Genomic DNA, 21,520 nt, shown 5'->3' on the forward strand with positions numbered 1-21,520 from the left:
TCTCTCTCTCCTCCCTTCTCCCCATGCAGACAAGTCTCAAAGTTTCGTTTTCTTTGATGACGGTAAGCTGTGCTAATTGGATGAAAATGTCAGCATCAGCCGCCGTGAGGCTGCAATCAGTGGTTTGCTTCTGTACCAATCACCATCAGTATGCCGTTTGTGCTCCTCTCCCCACACTCGGGACTGGGTCGATGCATCGAGTCATCAAATGATTACAGACGCTCAGCAATCCCTCCCCGGTCACAGATATCAATGCCTCTTCAGCCGGCCCTCCAATCAACGGCCTCTCCCTCCAGCGGACTCATTGTCCAGTTCCTTCTCAAAAAGCCCCACGGACAAAAAAAACACTGCTGGTATTGTGTGAATACTTTGAGCTGAAAGTGACTTAAATTACTAATTCAATTTGATTAAGATTGAAGTGATAAGATTCTAATTATTAAACAGTGATTTGGCTTTAAAACGATGTCCTTGGCGGGGGGACAATCCTCCCGTGTTTTAAACAACTTACACTCAGGTAATTTGTTTTTTGAAAACACAACTCGTCATATACAAAGCACTTGACGTTGATGGTGCAGTATATGCCTGCAGGACACTGGTTTATTTAGCTCTGGTGTAATTTGTTTTAATGCAGGCGAGTGGAAGATTAAAATTGACAACCTCCCTCGATAACAAGGTTTTCACCATTGACCCAGTCCTAGTGCCCCCCGTCATTATCATGTGACAACCTCGCATCTGTGTTATTGGCTATGATGGATCCGTAATATACAGTAAGTGTGTCATCTGCCGGTGCTGTATGGAGCCCTCCTGGGTTTTAATCACCTCCTTCAAAGCTTTCTCCGCAGCTCATGCTTTGAAGGCAACCCTTCATTTTACTTCCTATGTGTGTGTGTATGTGTGTGTGTGGATTTGCTGGCAGGTAAAGCAACGGTTGAGGCCTCAGTTAATCTCGTAGGCAGCACGAGATCAGGAGGTTTTTATTGAGGTCACCTCTGAGCATAATATAAGGAGTCTCTCACCGCTAAAGGGACTCGTGGCCCTTTCACACGCAGACGGAGAGAAACCACGAGTCCCTGTGGTTTTTACCTCCACTCCTCTAAGAGATTTACTGCCGCTCTTTAAACTCCTACATCAACCAGATACAATATTAAGACAGACTGCATTATCCTCATGTGATTCACAGAAATTTGCAATCTGTGTCGCCCCCCCCCCTCTCCCTCCAACCAAACCGCGTGGATAATGCGGTTAAAGAAATTCACCAACAATCCCGAAAGATCAAAGGGGCCGATGCAGCCATCCGGTCTCGCCCTCGTCACATTTTTTTTTCATCAGTTTCCATTGAAGTTTGTCACATTTGATATGCTACGTGTGAGCGTCTGTGGTTTCTGTCTGTGGAAACGGCCGTGTTTGCATAAAACAGCTGACGAAACTGTGCAGAAATCTTCACATAACTGACAAGTATCACGTGTGTGTGTGTGTGTGTGTGTGTGTGTGTGTGTGTCTTCCAGTCGTCTTCCCACTTAATCGCATTGATCACACCAGCGGCCGCTCACCAGCACTTAGTGTCCGCTCACATTCACTTCAGGTTTACTCGCCGTAGCTGGTGATTTGATGTAATATCTCATATATGATCAATCAGATTCACAAGGCCCTGCAGCGTGCTGCCAGTTTAGGACAGGGTCAGGAGTGACCTCCCGTTTATGGCATATTGTTGACATGTTTTATATCTGCGCACATTGTGAAATACACTCTATTTTAGCATGTAAACCTCAGGAGTGCTTCAGAGGACTTTGGGGGGCGGGGGGGGCTCCTTTCAGCTCAGGGGCCCCAGGCTATTCCCTGCTTTGCCCATTCTGTTGCAACGCCTCTGCTAAAACTAAGGCCGGAGTTCTGCAATAACTCTTGCTCTGATAACGTTGTGTTTTTGAAACTGTCCCGAACAAACTAAGTTTAATAGAAGCAGCAGAAAAAAAGATGCTTGTGTGAGATCAATGTGAAGTCCAGGTAGACGCAGCCCCCGTAGGTGACGACCACAGGACGCATGTAGAACAGAATTCTTTAGTGAGCTTCCTAAATTACCAGATCAGATGTAAACAATGCAACAAACACAAGACTTACAGGTTAGAATCGTTGTTTTATTGTGAAGGTTGACTCCTCCTGGCGGGACGTTGACCTCCCCGACTGTCGACGTGGACGTCACCACGCACACACCTTCTCTCTTTGTATGTTTCTGTTCCTCCCTCTCCTCTCATGTCACCTCCTGTCTCCTTCCTTTTCATCCCCTCTTTATCTTTTAATCGTCTTTTTGTCTGTTTGCATCTCTCACTCTTTCTGTGTCTCTCTCCCCCCGTCTCTCCCCCTGACATCAATGAGAAATTGGATGGTTTTTGATTATTACATGGCTGTCAGGCTCACTGCTATTAATTGAATTGAATCCCAGTCCATCTCCTTCACCTCTCTGTCTCCCCCTCGCTCTCCTTTTCATCTTGTCTCTCTCTGATTTTCTTTCTTGTCCTTCGTAGTTCCTGTCTCTCTTTCTCGAACAGTTTCCTTTCACCGTTTCGTTTTCTATCTCTCTGAATTTCTCCCCCTTCTTCTTCTCTCTCCTCGTCTCTCTCCGTCTCTCCCTTGTCTCTCCTTTTCTTCCTGCCTCTCTCGGTCTTCCACCCCCTTTTCATTCTCCCTCTCTATAGGCTTCTTCTCATCCTTTCTTCGCCTCTCTCTATCTACATGCCTCTCTCTCTCTCTCTCTCTCTCTCACTTATTCCTCTGTCTCTCTTGTTTGCCTCCCCCATTTCACTCATTCTCCGTTCCTGGCTCTCTCACTCCTTGAGCACTGTGATACTGTTGTCATGGTGACGCCCATCATTTTCTGGCATGAATGGAGGATACTTTATTGATGAGATGGCATGGCAGAGGGAGGGAGGGAGAGGAGAGAGGAAGAGAGAGAGGGAGAGAGAGAGAGAGAGAGAGAGAGAGAGAGAGAGAGAGAGAGAGAGAGAATAACCACTGGCAGGGAAAATCAGAATGATACGGAAATGATCGTCCCCGCTGCTTAAGATACAACCCTGTAATTTCTGGAGCACTAATGAGTCAAAGAGGACATTGCAAGCCAAAGCACGCTGAATCCTCTCTGGGGGTTTGGGACAGTCACCGCTGCTGAAGAATATCCCCCTAAACACTGTTATTCGTCTCTCTCAACGTGAGAAGTCTGAGGGGAAATTCCTCTTATTAGGAAGCAACAAGCTGGCTTCAGCCGTGCCGCTGGTTTCCCATGTTTAATGATTTGTGCTGCGTAAACATGGCAGCATAATGAAATGTGTTTTTTTTTTTTTTTACTCCGCTAACATGAGCGTTGGCGTTTTCCCGGGGTTGGATAGACATTTGTTATTAGCGCGTGGCGGTGCGGTGTTTGCACACAGCGCCGACTGGCATCGCCGTCTAAAGCAGAAGGCGAGCTCGTTAGACACTTGTGATGTAGACGTCACATTGAGACGCTTGGCACAGCAGATGAAGCCCTGAATTTGGCTGACACCATTAAACTAAAATAAAGAAATCAGAGTCAGATTTTATTGTCAAATGCATAAATACCCCAGATTTAAACAATAGAGGCTGTTAAACCTACATGGCTCGGATCATTAAGTCTTTCTCCTCTGATTATAAAGCACATTATAGCATTTTAACACTACAGACGTGGGATGACATGCACTGCTGGTGCTATCAAGGCCTGCACAGACAAGAAGGCGTCCATCATGGTGTTTGTGTGTGTGAAGATCAAAGTGGACGTGAGGTCGATCCGACATGTGTTTGATCTCTGACCTTTGCTCCGCAGTTCACCTGCTGTCCGAGACGATCCAGGGGGTGACGGCCACCGCCACCGGGGTCCAGTACCAGCAGTCCTGGCTCTGCATCCTGTAAGCTGAGGTGTATGCGCATGTTGCATGTTGGCTTTGAAGATGAGCGGATTTAGTCAATAACAGATCGGCCAATCGAGAGGAGATTTTGGCATAAATATGTCAGTTCCCATCCACTAACATGGAGGACGCAGGGTTTATGACTTCTAGTACAGGCAGCAGCTAGGTGGCGATTCTTGGCTTTTTAGAAGCATTTAACTGAAGCATTAAAACATTTAACTGAAAAATACAGAATCATCGATGTAGATATATATTTGTTTTCACTGCACAGCAGGAATGTGCGAATGTGTTACTTCATGTTTTCATTAATTTAATATTTGACTCCTGTGTGAAGTATATTTTGGAATTTGTGTCTCCGCTGTACAACTAAATATGTGCAGGCTTGCCCAGTACATTTGAATACTGTCTAACTGTTGCTGGAGAGAAAGAGGTTAATCTATGGAAATGAAGGGCGATGCCGGCGAGGTGAGGTGTTGACATTTATAAAACCTCCTCCTCCTCCTCCTCTCCTCCTCCTCCTCTCTCTCTGCTCCAGATGCAACGTGAAGCATCTCCAGAGGCGTCACGTGTGCATCTCCCGCCTGGAGAGGCCTCAGAACTGGGGAGAGAACTGCTGCGAGGTCCGCTATGTCATCTTGATACTGGCCCCACTCAAAATGGTAACTGCCGCCCCCCCACTGGGAGCAAACGATATGTTGGATTTATCTGTCTTTGGTGGATTATTTGTAGATCAGCTAGTTCAACTAATTCATTATATTCTAGATAATATGTTGTATGTACTCTCGCTTCTATCTGAAAGTTAAGTTGCCGCTATATTCCTCTTTATTCATTTATTAATTAGTTCCTTAGTATATATTCATCTTCACCTGAAACCAGACGTCATGTATGGTGCTTTAGCTGCAGCTGCAGGGATGGATCGATGGAAGCATCCCGCTGCTACAGCATGAGTAATTGACCATTTGCATATCCTCCTTCTCTGCTTTCAGCGACTCTATTTAAAAACTAAATGTATATTCAGTTCAGTTAAAACCTCCGTTTGCAGTTTAGGAGTCTTTAAAACAAACTCCACGCTGAATGAATGAGAGAGACCTCGTTCTGCTGGTTTCTTTTTTATCCCAAAATGACTAAATGTGATGTTTTTAATCAACCCACTCAGATCGCCACGTTACAAAATACACAAAAAAAAACTGATCCCATTGCGACAAAGAAATTAAAAAGCCGCTGATTATGTGCCACGGTAATTATAGTAATAAAAACATTAAAAACTCTGATCCACAATTATTTATTTAAAATCATTTAACTCTAAATACGTCTGACAAAGCGTCCAAGCTGCCAAATGTCTGCTGAACACATTTCAACCCAAGAGCCTCTCCGTGTCCTGCGTGGGAACGAGTGCTCTCCCGGCTGAACCTGTCAGGTCACTGTCATGTGCAGGGGTTTGCTGTTTTCTCCGTTTCTGAAGAGCTTCGCTGCCGCAGATGGAAAGTGCCACAGATCCTGTAATACCCTTCCATCCCATCATAACACAAACCCTGACCACTTCCCATCGAAGCACTCAACCCTCCTGTCCGTCTCCGCTGCCTCATCCCGAGCTATCAGCACACACTCACCTGTACACAGACACACACACACACACACAACTCTAAGTCTTTTTGCCCCACACTTCCAATCACTGTTGCTACGGTTACGCCTGCCGTCCAAACCACACCAGAGTTTTTCGAGCCCCTGAATCTGAGAAGTTAGAAAAAGCTTATTGTCTGGAAAAGCAAAGATGTACATGTTTGGAAACAATGACCAGTCGACCGCCTCTGCCTCCTGATTGGTTCTCACGCGGTAATCGTCAGTCTCCGCTAATTGCGTCTTGTTTTCGGTTTGTTTGTTGTTCAGCACGTTACGAACCCGTCTTTGTGTTCTCTCCTCCATGTTTCACCGCCCCTCTGCCAGTCTCACAGGCAGCAATCACCACCACTAATGACATTCTCAGACATTACTCTCGCCCCAAATAAACATAAATCACTATCATGTCTCAATTATTCTCGATGTGACTGCGTTCTGCGAGAGAAAAAAGAAAATTCCTTGAAGGGGCACGAAGATGATAATGATGATAGGAATTCCTCTGGGTTGGTAAATGTATGTAATCGAGCATAAGTGTGGGTGGAGCGGTTCCGTCGCCCCACCATTTACAGAGCTTTACAGCTTTTAGTGTTGTTTTTGTTTCTCTTCCTTCGCCCACAGTGAATGTGCTGAACAGACGTGACACGGACAGACAACCTCTGTTTCAAGTTCACTCACGTTAAACGAACACTCCGTGCACCGTTGTCCTCGAGGAAACTCCTCCGGCTCGTTTTGTAGTTTGAGAAGCTGCCCTCGGTGTTACTCACTTTCTATGCACAGTCTGAGGCAGCAGCGTTTCAAGGGACTTTGGGGGCCCCAGGCAAAAGGGACCTAATCCAACCCTCCCCAAAAACACATGGTACATGATGGACATTCTAGTCTTCAACCAAAACTGACAGAAATCATGGGGGCGTCTTATATACAGAGCTGATCATGTATTTAAGGGGATTAGCGTTATTCTTTGCTCTGGATCAGCCATTCTCAGGGGCCCCTTCTTATCTTAAGGCCCCCCAGGGAATTGCCTGCTTTGCCCACACTGTTGCAGCGCCCCTGGTGTGAGGAAAGTGATGTGTAAACCTGTGTATGAGAATAACACGTCTCCCCCTGCCTCTGAAATCGTATCTGACTGAAGGTGGGGGTATCCCGTGCCTTCACACGGAATTAAATCCTCCAGATTAATCAAGATGAAATCTCCCAGCTCTTCCAGCTCTTGTTTAAAATTCAGTTACCACTTTGAACGAGCTTAAAGGCTTTGGTTCCTCTGTTTGCCGCAGCTGCTTCTGTGTGCGCGCTGAGCCGGCTACGTTGGTATCATCACCACCTGGCTAACAAGGCTTCCCTGGCACCACGGGCACTCGCAGGCTGCCAGCACCATATTACCGTCACTCTGTTGCACTTTGTGACTCGGGACGCCATTATTTCTAACAGATGTGTGGATTATTGACAGGAAGCCAGCTCCAAAACTGCCGACATAACCTGTCGCACGGTAATTAAATGAAGACCAGATTGAAATCTCTAAGTAACGGTGAGGTTTTTGGGGGGGTTTTCTGCCATATCGTGATATCATCATGGAGACATTTCACTTTATAAGGACGCAGTTTGTTTATAATAAGCAGAGAATTATTCTCAGAATCTGCTCTGACGTTGTTTGTGTCCTTCAGAGCCTTGTGTTGGTTTCACAATAAACTGTTTTGATTCTCTCCAGTTGCATCTTTTGCAGCTGCACAAGGTTTGAGGACGATTCTACTGTCCACTGGATGTATGAATGTGTGACTGTTTGCTATCGCGGTGGAAACTTCAACCACTCCTGTTTGCTCTTTTTCCAGAAAAGCACCAAGACGGCGATGGAGCTGGGCAGGACGTTCGCCACCCTCTTCTCCGACATCTCCTTCAGGCAGAAGCTGCTCGAGACCAAGACGCAGGAGGAGTTCAAGGAGGCGCTGGTGTTCCAGAGGCACCAGCTGACGGCGGTCAACCAGCAGCCCACCGCTCTGGGGAAGGAGGAGACCGACCCCCGCAGTCACAAACCCCTCAAGGTGGGCGGTAGCGTGTGTGAGACGCACATCCCCGCGTGCACGACCTTTCAGTGTCGGGCGATTAGGCCCATTTCCAAACATGTATTAATATGACAGCTCCGTGAGTCATCCCCAGCAGCCGGAGATGTCGGCACTCACCAGTTTTCCTCTACATGTTAAAATTTTAGCTATTTTCTGAATGCGTCTCAACCTCATGTTCCTCCCTCACCTTTCACTCTCCTTTAATCATCTCCTCTATTAAAGGCATTTACACACTTAGATTTCAGCTATATTACAATTAATGCATATAATTGAATTTAAAAGCAGTTAAAACATTTATGATGAAACAATAAAAGAAACTATATTGAATAAATGAGACTAAATGAAATGATTTGGTAAAAAAACATGTCAGGAGAAGGTGACGCTTAAAAGATGTGTCTCGGGGGTTTCTTTTGAGATTTTGAAATCTTTAAGCATCATCAGCTTCATTGCTACCGGTTGTTTAGTTGACGTAGCAGCGGTCACATGATGAGGTTGTCCTCCTGAATGTTTGACCTTCCTCACGGTCCGACACCTGAACGACCACCGGGCAAAGATATCGTCCCATATTCCCTTCCATGTGTACTCGTCTTTTCAGGGCTCTGTAGAGAAATGAGACTATGCACATACATTTACATTATTTTATTCTCCTCCATCTCGTTCTCCGCTCTTAACCACCCTCCTCTTCCTCCTCCTCCTCCTCCTCCTCTTCCTCGCTCGACTGGCTTGACTCGTCCATCTTTTCTCTCCCCCTAATCAATCAGCATCAACTCCTGCCAGGCCTCCTCAGTGGGTAAATGACCTTACATCTCTCACAGTCCTGTCAGAACTCGCCAGCCCTTAGCTACACATGCATGTACACGCACACACACACACACACACACACACACACACACACACACACACACACACGTTAACACACACACACACACCTCCAGAGGGGCTCTGCTCGATGCCTTGGACCAACATCTCCTCCTAATGTTGCCGCTGACAGACCGGGGCTCCCAGACATTTCCCGTTGTGTGTGTTTTTTTTGGTTTTATTTCTTGTTAGGTGTTTATCCCACGGCTTGAAAGGCTCAGTGCCACTCAGTGAAAGAGGGATATATATAAAAAGACAGATGGAGGGAGAGAGAGAGGGGGAAAGAGGGGTGGAGAGAGAGCAGGTGAAATCAAGAGGAAACAGAAAATGATAAAATGAGGGGGAGAGAGGCACAAAAGGAGAAACCACCCACTTTTCGCCACCTCCTTTCCACATCCGAAATTGACATGAGACCACCCGCGGCAGCTCACCACTTTACTGTACTTACAGAAACGAGGACAAATTGTTGCGTTTTTATGTTTTTTCCTCACTCCGTCGATTCCTTCAGAACGAAACCCGGCAAACAGGTGGAGAGTAATTCCTCCCTGAGACTTTTGTTTATCGATCCTGAGCCAAAAGCTGGTGGTTAGGCTGCACACACACACACACACACACACACACACACACACACACACACACACACACACACACACACACACACACACACACAGAGAACACACACACACACACACACACTGTTGTAATAATGCGTTATTCCATGATGTAAAGGGATTTAATGGATGAACAGTCCTTGTTGAACATGCATGTGTAGCTAAGTGAAACTAGCCCGTCTGCTCAGGCCGTTGTTTGTGTTCATGTCGTTTGTGTTGAGATGAATTACTTTGTTCTGCCAAAAACTGCCAGAACTTTTTACAATGACAAATGAGGCAGAAACGATTTTTTCCCGAGAGCTATACGTACTCAAATTCCCCTCGTCGTCGCCCGATCCACTTAATTGTATAACGCTGTGTTCAACAAGACATGGGTAAGTGGATAATTTACTTAATAAGCTCAGTCAGGGCTGCACATTTGTTCCCAATCTTCTGTAACCTGAAAGCTCATCTTTTTAAGAAGCCCTTCATGTCCCCTCTTGAGTCACGTGGCCCTTTCCCACTCGTCCTCCTCCAGACTTCTCTAAAAAACGACTCCAAATCGTCCATCCCTCGCTGGTGCTGTTATCGCTCCGTCATTCCTGATCGTTCTGGGGACGCAGGGACGTTTAATAAATGCACATTTAAATCCGGGTCGCGCTGCTCTGCTTACTTTGTTACTTACTCTGCTTACTTCACGTATTATGCAATTACAGATTTCCTTGGATTTGATTGTTCTAGTCATCTTTGGGAGTAAAAGGCAATTTTTTATCTAAATGTGTCATTGTCTACGATGCAGAGTGCAGAAGAGAGGAACACTTGGTCGGTTGAGCCTCTGGATATAGATGCTGTCTTGTGGAGCTCACTATAGCTAAATTAGCAAGATGCCTAAAAGCAAAATGTTACAATTTTACAAAAAAAATAAAAGTTATGTAAACTAGAATATCGCGTACGTCCGCCGAGGCCCGGCAGTCCTCTTATGAAACCACATTTATATTCAGTCAATCCAGGGTTTTTATTTGTGGATCTGCATCAATTTGCACACAGATCCATGAATTATTGTCGGGGGAATCAATGAAAATATTGAAAAACGCTCTTTGTCAGAGGACAAAATCAAATTGAATCAGGAACACACTCCTTCTCTCTAGCGTTACTGCAACTACAGCAGAAGAAAACACTGCAGTTGTGCCACTTTTGGCTGCAGGTGGCACATGCGTTAAAACTGCAGTGCCCCCACTTCTCTCGCCTCTAGCTGACGGAGGTTGGACTGATCCTGTTTTCAGTCACTTGGCATCAAGGGGAAACTCTGTGTCCTTGTTGAATCTCTGACCGTCCTCCTTCTGTCCGCAGTGTCAGGATTTCTTCAAAGCCGGCCGGGGGATTTACGAGGACCTGTGCCGCCGACTGCCTTTCTACCCCTCTGACTTCACAGATGGTAGGTTGGACTTGGACTTGTAGTGAAAGTGAATCATCTTCCTTATTATGCCACAACGGGGCGCCGCTGGCAGCTCCTCCGTATATCTGTCACCCCTTGGCCTCAGATGCATCTGTGCCGCATCTGTGTCACGTCCAGGATCTTCCCCCTGCTAAAAACGGCCGTCTCAGATGTTTTACTGCTGCCATATGTTCACATGTGTCCAATATTATTGTCTCACGTCCCAAGACCGTGGACAAGGACATTGGCCTGAACATTCCCATCGCAAAATCAGCTTCTAGTGCTTTTTTTTGACTCCTCATATCATATTGAATCGAATTAGCAAATGTATGAAAGGGTTTGAAAAAGAAAGACGTATATAAATCCGAGTAAAGTACAGTGAAGAAGAAGAAGAAGAAGAAGAAGAAGAAGAAGAAGAAGAAGAAGAAGAAGAAGAAGAAGAAGAAGAAGAAGAAGAAGAAGAGGAGAAGAAGAGGAAGAAGAGGAAGGGGTTTCTCTCTGGATTCTCCTCCTCAGCCCCGCTCTCATTTCATGAAAATCCAAACACATTCATTGGGCTGTAACAAAATCAAGATATCTCTGTCTTGTGAGTGTCATCAGATAATGATCATCCGATGAAGGTCACAGGACCAGAATCCCTGTGATCGCATTAGAGCCCAATTAAAGTGTTTTATTTCAAAAAGGAGTTATCCATCATTTGGATGGACGATAACTGCTCTTACAAAATGATGGATGGCACAAAACTGAAACAAATTACTCTTATTATTATTATTCCTTTTTTTTTTTTTTTTTTTTAAAGGGCCAACGGGCAGTGAAAGCCTTTTGTTAAATAGTTTTACAGTAACTGACTGGATGTTGATCGGCACTGAATGATGAAGTCCGCTAATGTTTTTGTCAGATTTGAAATTAGAGTGCTGAGCTCCCCCCCCCGCTCCGTGATGAGATGGATATGACTCATGTGTTTGTGTTTATCTCCCCTCAGGTATAGTTGGCAGTAACAAAACCCTGCTGAAGTACATGACCACAGCCATCTTCCTCTACATCGCCATCCTCCTGCCCGCCATCGCGTTCGGCTCGCTGAACGACGAGAGCACGCGTGGCGAGATCGGTACGAGCGCGTCCTCGCGTGTGGACGCATGAGCGCCGACTCTAAACTTCCTGTTTGACAGTTTGGTCCATTGTTTTAAACAGAAAATTAATATTGACGCAAAAGCACCAGTGTTGTGGAGATGCTTTTTAAAGATGTGTAATGTTTTATTGTCAGTTGATTTGATGACGTCCCAAAGTTAATTAGTTAATTAACAGCGAAAAGCACAAGTACCTTTAGTTTTTAACTTTGACCTTGACCTCAGAGCATTAGATATGATATTATAATAATGTGCAGATATTGATGCACATTAATCCTCCTGTGTTTTCCCTGTGTGTCTCTCCGCTGCACAGACGTTCGGAAGACCATCATCGGCCAGAGCATCGGTGGGGTCATCTACTCGCTGTTCGCCGGCTCTCCCCTCGTCATCCCCCTGACCACGGCTCCCCTCGCCATCTTCATCAGCGGTAGGCTTCCCCTGTCATTCAGCTCAGCCCCGCCAAAATAAAGTTTGGGTTTTAAAAAGTAGGGCCGTAAGAAGATTAGGTCAAAAATCAAGAGAGCGATTGAATGGAATTATGTAATGTTTGGTTTCGGGGGGCGTTCACATCAGGAAACTCGCTCGTTGCATGCAAGAACGTGCAAACCTAATATTCAGCTGCACATAAACTAGTACACGGTTTTCACCCAATAGCGTCATTTTGTTTGTTGGAATCTGAACGATGTTGAAGGCTGGAAGCTGCCGAATCGGGCAGCGATGGGGAAAAGCAGCGACTCTGCTGCCAAGATGTAGTTTTTTTTATACCAAAGCTGTTTGTTGGGTTTTGTGATGTGATGAAGTTTGAAGTAATTGGGTTAGAAGTGTGTAAAGTACATCCTCATGGGGATGATTAGAGTAGATTTCCAGGAGCCGGTCTGAGCAGAACAATGGCTGGTTTGTAAAGATGTAATTTATCTTTGCACAAACATGCTCAGGATTACAACTAAGTGTTTATAACTTAATAAATACATCGAAATCCTTTTGTCTGTTACGTTTGAATGAAATGTGATTTTCCCTTTTGTGTGTGTGTGTGTGTGTGTGTGTGTGTAGTTTTAATCGTTATGCCTCTGCGTCTTTCTGTCTCATTTTTGTCAACCTGATATCTCAATGCCTCGAGGGAACACACTCACATTGACTAAACGATGAACTGGCTATGCTGGTGGTCGAAGGTCAAAGGTCAAGGTCACCGTGGCCTTGCAGAACACATTTTCTTCATTGTGAATTCATTATCTCAGGAACACCTTCACGGAATTTCTTCTAATTTTGCACAAACGTTCAGTTGGACTCAAAGATGAACTAATTCAATTTTGGGGGGGTCAAAGGTCAAGGTCACGGTGACCTCGTGTGTTCGCGTGACTGTGAAATATCTGGCACACGCACAGAGAATTTAATTCAATCCGACACAAACAGCTGCTTGGACTCAAGGATGGAGGTGAAATGACCTCTGTGACCTTAAAAAAACACATTTCTTCAAGTTTTACCACTGACTCAGTGATTAACTCTGTGTCATTGAGATCAAGGTCACATCGACCTCATATGACTTTAAAACAAATGTAGGCAGAATGAAACTATTCTGGTTATTAGAGGCAAACAACTGCAGGGCTGGAAGTTAATTCAATGAATTAGAATAAACTTTTCGTTCATTTTATTATTTTCAAGGCAATACTTAGTACAAACAGGTGATTAATGCTGTTCCTCGTTAACCTTGTTTCTTTAAGTGATCAAGTCAACATCAGTTTGTCTTCTTCTCTTTGTTTGTCATAAATATTTCTTCAAATGCTACTGATTGAATTTTGATTCATCTCGAGAGAAGGAGCTCATCATCACGTAGTTTCTGTATTTTCAAGTTACAACATCTACAGCAGCAGCCACAACATGAGGGGACGACTTGTTTACCGCTGCCTCATTAGCAAACGAAGCTAAAGAAGCTGTCAATCAACAACAGTTAGACGAAGTCCTGAGGATGTGGGAGCACGTTGGTAATGATCAGACGTTTCATGATTTCGTGTTTATATTTCTGTCTCCCCGTGTGTGTGTGTGTGTTTGTGTTCTCGTGCCTCACAGTGATCCGAGGAATCTGCGACGACTACAACCTGGACTTCCCGGCGTTCTACGCCTGCATCGGCCTGTGGAATTGCCTCTTCCTCATCCTGGGAGGGATATTTAACGTCAGCCTGCTCATGAAGCTCTTCAAAAGGTGTCTCTCACTTTAATTGTTTTCATTTCAGTGCCGTCCAATTCATCCGATCAATTCTTAGGTTTTCTTTCATCTGTCGGCATGCCTCCTCCTCTGTCAAACAGAAAAATGTTTTAAATTGGGGCGGTCACGACAGCGTCTGCTGCAAAATCACCGGCACTCAGCAGGAAAGACTGTTTTGTGTAAGAAACCGCTTTTGAAGAGAGACGTCTGTTCCCTGTGACGGCCACAGCCACGGAGATATTCCACCAGTCTACACGGCTTAGCTAGCAAACGTTAAATTAGCATGTATCTAATCCTTTTGATTAAGATTAGTTTATTATTTCTTACCGACTGACTGAGTAATTTACTGTAACAGCCTAACTGTGGCTCCTGTTGTTCTCCAGGTCGACGGAGGAAGTCATCGCTCTGTTCATTTCCATTGCGTTTGTGGTGGACGCAGTGAAAGGCACCGTGAAGAGTAAGTTCCTGATGATCCTCTTCCTCTTCGTTCTTCTCTGTTCCTACAGCTCGGGCCTGCGGCGTGTTTACGTCCCTGTTGTCACTGGGTCATGTGATTTTACCGAAAAACGTTCCATCTTCTGATGCTTTATGTTGTCTCAACTTCCTGTGATCGGTCCGGAAGTCCAAACTATCCCCAAAAAAACGTCCCTAACTATCGGCTTTTGAGATTATAATTTCATTGCACATCTCAGTAATTACTCCGTTTATTGTTGACAGGAGAATCTTGGATAGTTGACCAGTCTAATAAAACTGTCCGTCCTCCGTTTGGTTGGTGGAACGACAGCAAAACATGCATCACTTCCTCTGTCACCCTGTCGTGTCAGCAGAGCCTGAGAGATAGAGTATGCACCAGGTTAATCAATCCAGATTTCGAACCCCTGCCTCCACCGCACCTCATCTTAGTACATCATAAATATTTTACACAATTTAATTTCCACCAAATGAGATGACGATAGCGGGATGTAATTTGTTTTGAATGCGATACCGTCCTGCTCTGGAGATTGCCCGCTGCAGTAGTTCAATTTTCCAGGAACTATTTGTAAAATATGCTCCGAGCTCATATGCCATTACCATAACATTAACCTGTGACATTTTGTCGACACTTTGGCTCCAACACATTTTCTGGTAACAGGAATGAAAACATTCCGCCTGTGTGTTCAGTCCCTTTTTACGACTTTGTCTGCTCTAAAAACTTTCTCCTGGTTTGATCCATTTTTAAAAAGCCGGCAGTGGGAGCTGCATCCGGGACGTGTCACACTCGGTGTTGAAAGTGATGATAGAAGTGATGTCTACTTGTGTTGGACTCTCGTAGGAAAAAGGTTGTGCCCCTTCGTCTTATTTAAAATAGTTGGAGCAGTTCTGGAAAGAGTCTCGTGTCCCAGGAGGAGAAACTTATTATGATTGGTGGGTGGTTCTTTCTGATCTGGTTGCAGGTCCAGTCTGGATTATTTTAAACATGTTCGATATGTATTACTGTAATCAGGAACACTAGATAAAGCAAAACAAGGCCGTTTGCCTCCAGTGATCATTTTTGAGTTGATCAGGTTTTTCTTGCAGAACCACAGCTCTGCAGGCTCATCTGATTTTTATGAAGCGAAGACATTTCACCTAAATCTGGTATTTTTCCTGTTTTTCTGTTTCGAATGCGGCATAAACAACACAAACTGTTTGAGGCTGATTGCCTTTTTTGCTCTACAGTGAAGATTTCTTGCAGGATTTCTGGGGTTTACCAGGCAACAAGGCCATAATGGTCGTGGAAACCATCGTCTTCCTCTGTATTTACTCAGTTGTTTAATTCCCGGCTTCTCTCTGACTGTCAAGACTAAATAAGGCTGAGAGTCTGCTGCCACATTAGTGGCTCCGCGAGGCTGTACTTAGACGCAGCGGTGCTTTAAGTTAAAAGCACGTCTGGCTGGTGAAATGTTTACCACATTCACAGTCTTTAGTTTAGCATTTTATCAGGCCAACATTTGCTACTGAGCACAACACGCGTCATGCTGAGGCTCGGTGTATCTGGAATATGGAAAAAGTTGTCTTAAGTCTTTGTTGGTTAATGTTCTTCTCGGTCTTTTCCCTGCTTGACTGAAAACTTTACTGTGATTCAGTCTTTCAAAGATATTACAACGCTCCCACGCTGACCAACAGAAGCATCGAGATCTTCCCGCAGGCCGGAGACCTGTTGGGAGGAAACCGGAGCGGGGTGGCGGCGGGGCTGGCGCTCAACGCCCTCCCTGAATCCGTCATCCACTGCAGTCGGGAGAGACCTGTCCTCTGCCTCCTGCTGATGCTCGGGACGTTATGGATGGGTTACACCCTCTACCAGTTCAAACGGAGGTATGTGCGGCGCTCCTCCAGATAAATCACTGGAGAAGTCTAGGTCGTGTCGCCGGCCAGGATGAATGCAGCTGAGTGGGGGCTTGACTCTAAATGTTGTCAGTGGTAGACGGAGCTTGTTGGAACTTTCCAGACAGGCTTTTACAAAAAAAACCCTTTTCTCTCAGAGGGTTTTGTTCCAGCCTGTGATTCGATAAGCATTAATATTCTACTTCTGATTGCTCCCAGTAATCAAATCAAGCTCAAAGCCGGATTCAATTGTGTAAAGAGGAAGAGGCAGACCAGGGTACTTAAACAGTGTCAGGATTGCAGCCATTGTCCTTGTCTTGTCTATAGTAATTGTATTCCTTTATTATTTCTCTCTCTCTCTCTCTCTCTCTCTCTCTCAGTCCGTTCCTGCATGCCAAGATGAGGGAGGTGCTGTCGGACTGCGCCCTGCCGATCTCCGTGCTCATGTTCTCCTTCATCGGCTCCTACGTTTTCAGTGACATTGAGCGTGAGTATCATTCGTGGCTCCACTGAACAGTTTGCACCACACTGTTTCCTCCCACACAGGAGCGAGCAGCCAACGGCAACCACTCGTTTAAGTTATTTACTCTTTGTTCACCTGTGAGTTTATAATCCACACATTAAAGTCAGGATCTTCTTTATTCTATCAGTACAACAGCAAAACATTTGATTATAAGGTAGAATCGTCAGGATCGACTCCAACACAGCAGTGAGGCTGTTATTAAACCTGTATGTGCATTATAAACTTTATTTTGAAGTTTAAAATACAATAATTTAGATTAATACATTTAAAAAACAGTGTGTATAAATGTAAATATTTAGAAAGTATACAGTTTATAGTCTAACACACCAATTACAGTAATTGAGTTATAAAGTAATCAGCTGTTATAGGTGGACAGACAACGATTTATAATCTGGTTTATTATCGACCTCTGAAAAACATCATCTTTACTTTCAGCTCACTGTTACCGACGCACGCAACAGAATTTAAAACTTAATGTCCGGAGGATTTTTACTGAAATGCACATGTGGGAGTTGTGATTTTCAGATGGTTGTTGAAAAGCAAGAGCACATTCAAAACGCCCGACCTGGAGAGTCTCCTGCTGTGTTTGTTTTGTCTGTTTTAAGGTTTTATATCGTGGCATCAATGTAAACAAACTTTCGGTAAAGTAAAAATGTGTAAGTCTGTGGATTCAGACTAATGGTCCGTTCACCTCCTGCTCAGGTTTTAGCTGTCTCCATTATGTCTCCATGTATTGTTCCTTAATCAAGACACTAAAACACATTGGAGATTCCCCAGTTCTCATCCTTCTATTGTTGAGCGTCGTCTCGAGTCTCCATTCATTGTTGCCAAGGCAGTAGCTGTTCTCCAGGGGTCGACGCACAAACACAGAGACGAGCGCCAGACCCTCAAGTGAATTTAAAATTTAAGTGCCGGGCCAATTTTCTGTTCCTTTACCTCCTGAGACAATAACTCATAAAATAATAGACCCATTACTCTATTGTCCTAAATTTAACCAACGGCACTTAATTCAGCCGAAACTGGAGGAGACACAGTTTTAGATAAGATATCAGGCATTTACAAAAAATTAAAAAAGAGAGAGAGAGAGAGAGAGAGAATCCAGCCGCTGCTGCTGTGAAAACATGAGTCATCACCACATTTTCATACGCAGTTAAAATCTGATGAGCTTTAGAAGTGGTTGTGAATTTTAAACGGTTAAAATCCCTCCAGAGGACGTCTGAACGTAAAATGAATGTGTCATGAGCAGATAATTCTGACAGAGGTACAATCAATTAACTCATTAATTAAGAAAACGTTGTCTAAAAGAAGAGAGAGGCAACATTGACCTCCAGTCCTCTACCTGTAATTCCATGTGCAGTCAGTAGGGGGGAGTGAATGAGTGACTTCATTAATTTCTTCCTGTTTGAACAGTTCCCGTGTTTAAAGTTCACGACCGGCCCATTTTCAAGGTGGCTCCGTTTGAGCGTCTGTCGCCCATGAACGTTTTGAGCGCCATGGGCCTCGGCTTCCTGCTCGCCCTCCTCATCTTCATCGACCAGAACATCGTGGTCTCGCTGACCAACGCACCGGAGAACAGGTAGCGGACAAATTCCAGTATCCACTTCATCTCGGATCACTTTCATCCTGTGTACAGAATTATAAAACTGTCTATATGGCTATATCTGGGGTTCTGGTGCGTGTTTTGTTTTGTCTGTGACCCTTTGGAAAAGCCATCAGGGATCTTCATCCACCGACCCCGCTCTCCGATCCGCTGTGTGTGAGCGAGAGCAGCCGAACGGAGCCAGAAACTTGACATGTGAGACCAATCGTCTCAGTGAGGGAGCTCCGAAGACGCCTTAGAGCCAAAACAGTGTCGAGCTTCTCCCCCGTTCTTCTGAAATTTCCACCAGACAAGCCAATTTAGACTTTATCCGAGTCCCACAGACGGACGCAACACCAACCAGCCTGCAGTGAAAATCTATGACGGTGGAATTTCAACCCTTATCTTGTACATTTGTTGGGGAGAAATTAATTGGATGTAAATGTCTCTTCTGCTCCGGAACAAGGAGGAATTCACCTGAAGGCAAAACAAACGGCTGCAGCTGCAGCAGCAGAAGAAACTGTGCTTCCTCAGAGCATCGATCCGTTCAACACTCTTTTCATATTGTTTCATAAACTGTCGAAAGACTCAAACGCCAATAAGAAGGTCGGTGAACACGTTTCTCTTCGTTTGACCTTCGCTGCATTAGTCAAGTGTAACAAACAGTCGGACAGGAGCTGGAAAAACTTCTCCTTTTTCTTTCTTATTATGGAAATAAGATATTTATCGAACCATTGGGAAGTTTGTCTACTTGCACAGGACGTTCTCACATTTCATTCTCTTTTGTTTTGTTTCATTTATTTAAAACATCGTCCGTCATCTTGACTAAAGGGAGGAAAAAGAAAATAAAACTACGAATAAATAAATACATGAAAATAAAGTGCGTGTTTTTACCTCTAAAACCTGCTTTTCACTTCATGAATTTAACATGAATTTAAGTTGTTATCCAGAGGGATTTAAAGCACGCGGTGTCAATGTCATGCTCAAGGCCACATCAGCAGGATTCATGGATGGTGTTTACAGAACAGTTACTCCAGACGTTTGCCCACAGCTCACAGTCTTCCTCGTGTGTAAAGTTAGGATGATGTCATCATTAGAGACATCATGATTCTCTCGCGTATGAAAACACGAATTCTCTCGTATGTTGATTGAGAGGATTTGTGAAACCCAGCGAGTTTATTCAGGTTGTGTGTCGAAGGGCGCTGACAACCTCAGGAGAACGATGCCCTTTGTCTGGTGTGTGTGTGCGTGCATGCGTGTGTGTGTGTGTGTGTGTGTGTGTGTGTGTGTGTGCGTGCGTGCGCGTTGACCACTGTCACGTCTGCTCACTTTCAGACTCTACAGTATGTAAATGTCCTCTCTGTGCCTCTGTTGTCTGTAAATGAACTTGTGTGTGTGTGTTGTTTTCTTTGTGCGGTGTTGCGGTGCGGGTGTTGTCGCCTGTGTGCCGCCGCAGTGTGTAACCGTTGCGTTGCTCCCCAGGTTGCTGAAGGGCACGGCGTATCACTGGGACCTGATGCTCTCCGGGCTCATTAACATACTGATGTCGGTGCTGGGGTTGCCCTGGATGCACGCCGCCTTCCCCCACTCCACCCTCCATGTGCGCCAGCTGGCGTTCGTGGAGCAGCGCGTGGAGGGGGGGCACCTCTACGAGACGTGAGTTACCCGCCCTCTCGCCGCCGGCGCTAATCAGACGCCCAATTAAAGGTCTACTTCAGAGCGTGCGGTGCCTGTAATTTTGTGTCGCGGGCTACTGTATCCTGCTCGTCTCTGATTGCATGATTACTGTGTAACTATCCATTTTCTCTGCGGGGGGGGGGGAGAGGAGAGGTGAAGGAGTTTTTAAAGAGATTAGAAGATGAACTTCGCTCTGTCCACGAGAGAAATGTGCCAAATTACAGTTTGCATTTATTCAGGATTCCATACGTTCCATAAGTGGGATGAAAACAATCTCCTACAAGAGGAGGAGATCTAATTAGAGATTCCGAGATCTCATTCTAAGTATGTTTATGATATGAATAATGAATGTTCCAGATTTACATTTCTGATTGTGTCGTAAAGTTTGCAAGTGGTTATATTTGAAGCAGCGATTTCCAGTGTTTTAATGTATCGGCCCTTCTTTTTTTTTAGGGATTTCAAAAGAACACAACATCACAAAGTATTTCACAATTTGATAAATAAGCAGCAGACAAACCAGATTAACACAGAAGAGTTTTAAATTTAAATAGATGAGCTTTGAGATATGAAAACGTAATCTGCTTGCGACCTGTCAGATTCATCTCGTGACCTCTTTGTGGGTCTTGACCACATGTTGACACACACACACATTAAAACACAAACAAACAGAGAATGGCCTGTTCCTAATGAATTTAATAGTTGAGACAATAACATGACTTTCATCACTTTTCCTGCAAAAATCAGGATCTAACCTCAGTTCGTTTTACGAAGGAGGATTGAAGCTCTTCCTGACTTTTCTGTCTTTCTTCAACTTTAACTTTTTAAATCTATTTATTTATTTGAAATTCAAGCATCTGGGCTCTTGTTATTTTATTCAACTTTAACTTTGTTTTGAGACGGTTCATTTCTCTGGATTATCTGTCAGTTGGAAAATGTGTGAGAACCCTGATAAGAAAATCCCAGTCAAACATTTGTCTGCTGCATTGTATAAATACAATTGTGTGCTTTCCAGTAACCGATCATTGTGTGTGTGTGTGTGTGTCTGCGTGTGTGTGTGTGTTATTGTGCGTCAGTATTGTCCAGGTGAAGGAGACCCGGCTGACGTCCCTGGCTGCCAACATCTTCATCGGCGTGTCGGTGCTGCTGCTGCCCATCCCGCTGCAGTGGATCCCCAAACCCGTCCTGTACGGCCTCTTCCTGTACATCGCCCTCACCTCCATCGACGGGAACCAGATGTGTGACCGCATGGCGCTACTCCTCAAGGAGCAGGTGTGTGTGTGTGGTGTGTGTGTGTGTGTGTCTGTGTGTGTGTGTGTGTGTGAGACCATATGTCCATTGCTCTGCAGATCAAACAGTTTTACTGGATGCCGGGCGCTGAAGGACCAGACCCGAGTCAAATAATACTTGCAAATATAATTTCTGGTGTTTGTTTTAATCACCCGTGAGCCCCAGGTGGGTGGGGTTTGGCGAATTAAGGCAGCTCAGTTCGTTAATTAACATTTTGATTACAGTTTCTGACACTCGTCTTTTATTCATTATCTCCTGAACTCAACATTATCAAATTAGGATCAAATCAAATATTGGAAAAACTATTCGATTTTTAAAA

The 21,520-nt window shown here is 44.7% G+C and overlaps 1 protein-coding gene across 4 annotated transcripts in view; it reads left to right on the forward strand.

The window, feature by feature from the left end:
* Positions 1-21,520, forward strand: part of slc4a11 (solute carrier family 4 member 11) — an 85,855-nt gene that overhangs the window by 59,806 nt on the left and 4,529 nt on the right. For 3 of the 4 annotated variants that reach the window (XM_035168633.2, XM_035168635.2, XM_035168632.2), the window contains 14 exons: positions 30-62; positions 3,830-3,911; positions 4,447-4,570; positions 7,352-7,561; positions 10,381-10,465; positions 11,448-11,573; positions 11,906-12,019; positions 13,657-13,789; positions 14,176-14,249; positions 15,898-16,126; positions 16,516-16,622; positions 18,069-18,234; positions 19,720-19,893; positions 20,988-21,183. In XM_035168633.2, the coding sequence (XP_035024524.2) occupies positions 30-62; positions 3,830-3,911; positions 4,447-4,570; positions 7,352-7,561; positions 10,381-10,465; positions 11,448-11,573; positions 11,906-12,019; positions 13,657-13,789; positions 14,176-14,249; positions 15,898-16,126; positions 16,516-16,622; positions 18,069-18,234; positions 19,720-19,893; positions 20,988-21,183 (1,853 nt within the window). The remainder of the gene's footprint in view (positions 1-29; positions 63-3,829; positions 3,912-4,446; positions 4,571-7,351; positions 7,562-10,380; positions 10,466-11,447; positions 11,574-11,905; positions 12,020-13,656; positions 13,790-14,175; positions 14,250-15,897; positions 16,127-16,515; positions 16,623-18,068; positions 18,235-19,719; positions 19,894-20,987; positions 21,184-21,520) is intronic. The other variant, XM_035168634.2, reaches the window with a different exon arrangement.

Source organism: Hippoglossus stenolepis, chromosome 10 (assembly GCF_022539355.2).
Source record: "Hippoglossus stenolepis isolate QCI-W04-F060 chromosome 10, HSTE1.2, whole genome shotgun sequence".
Lineage (NCBI taxonomy): Eukaryota > Metazoa > Chordata > Actinopteri > Pleuronectiformes > Pleuronectidae > Hippoglossus > Hippoglossus stenolepis.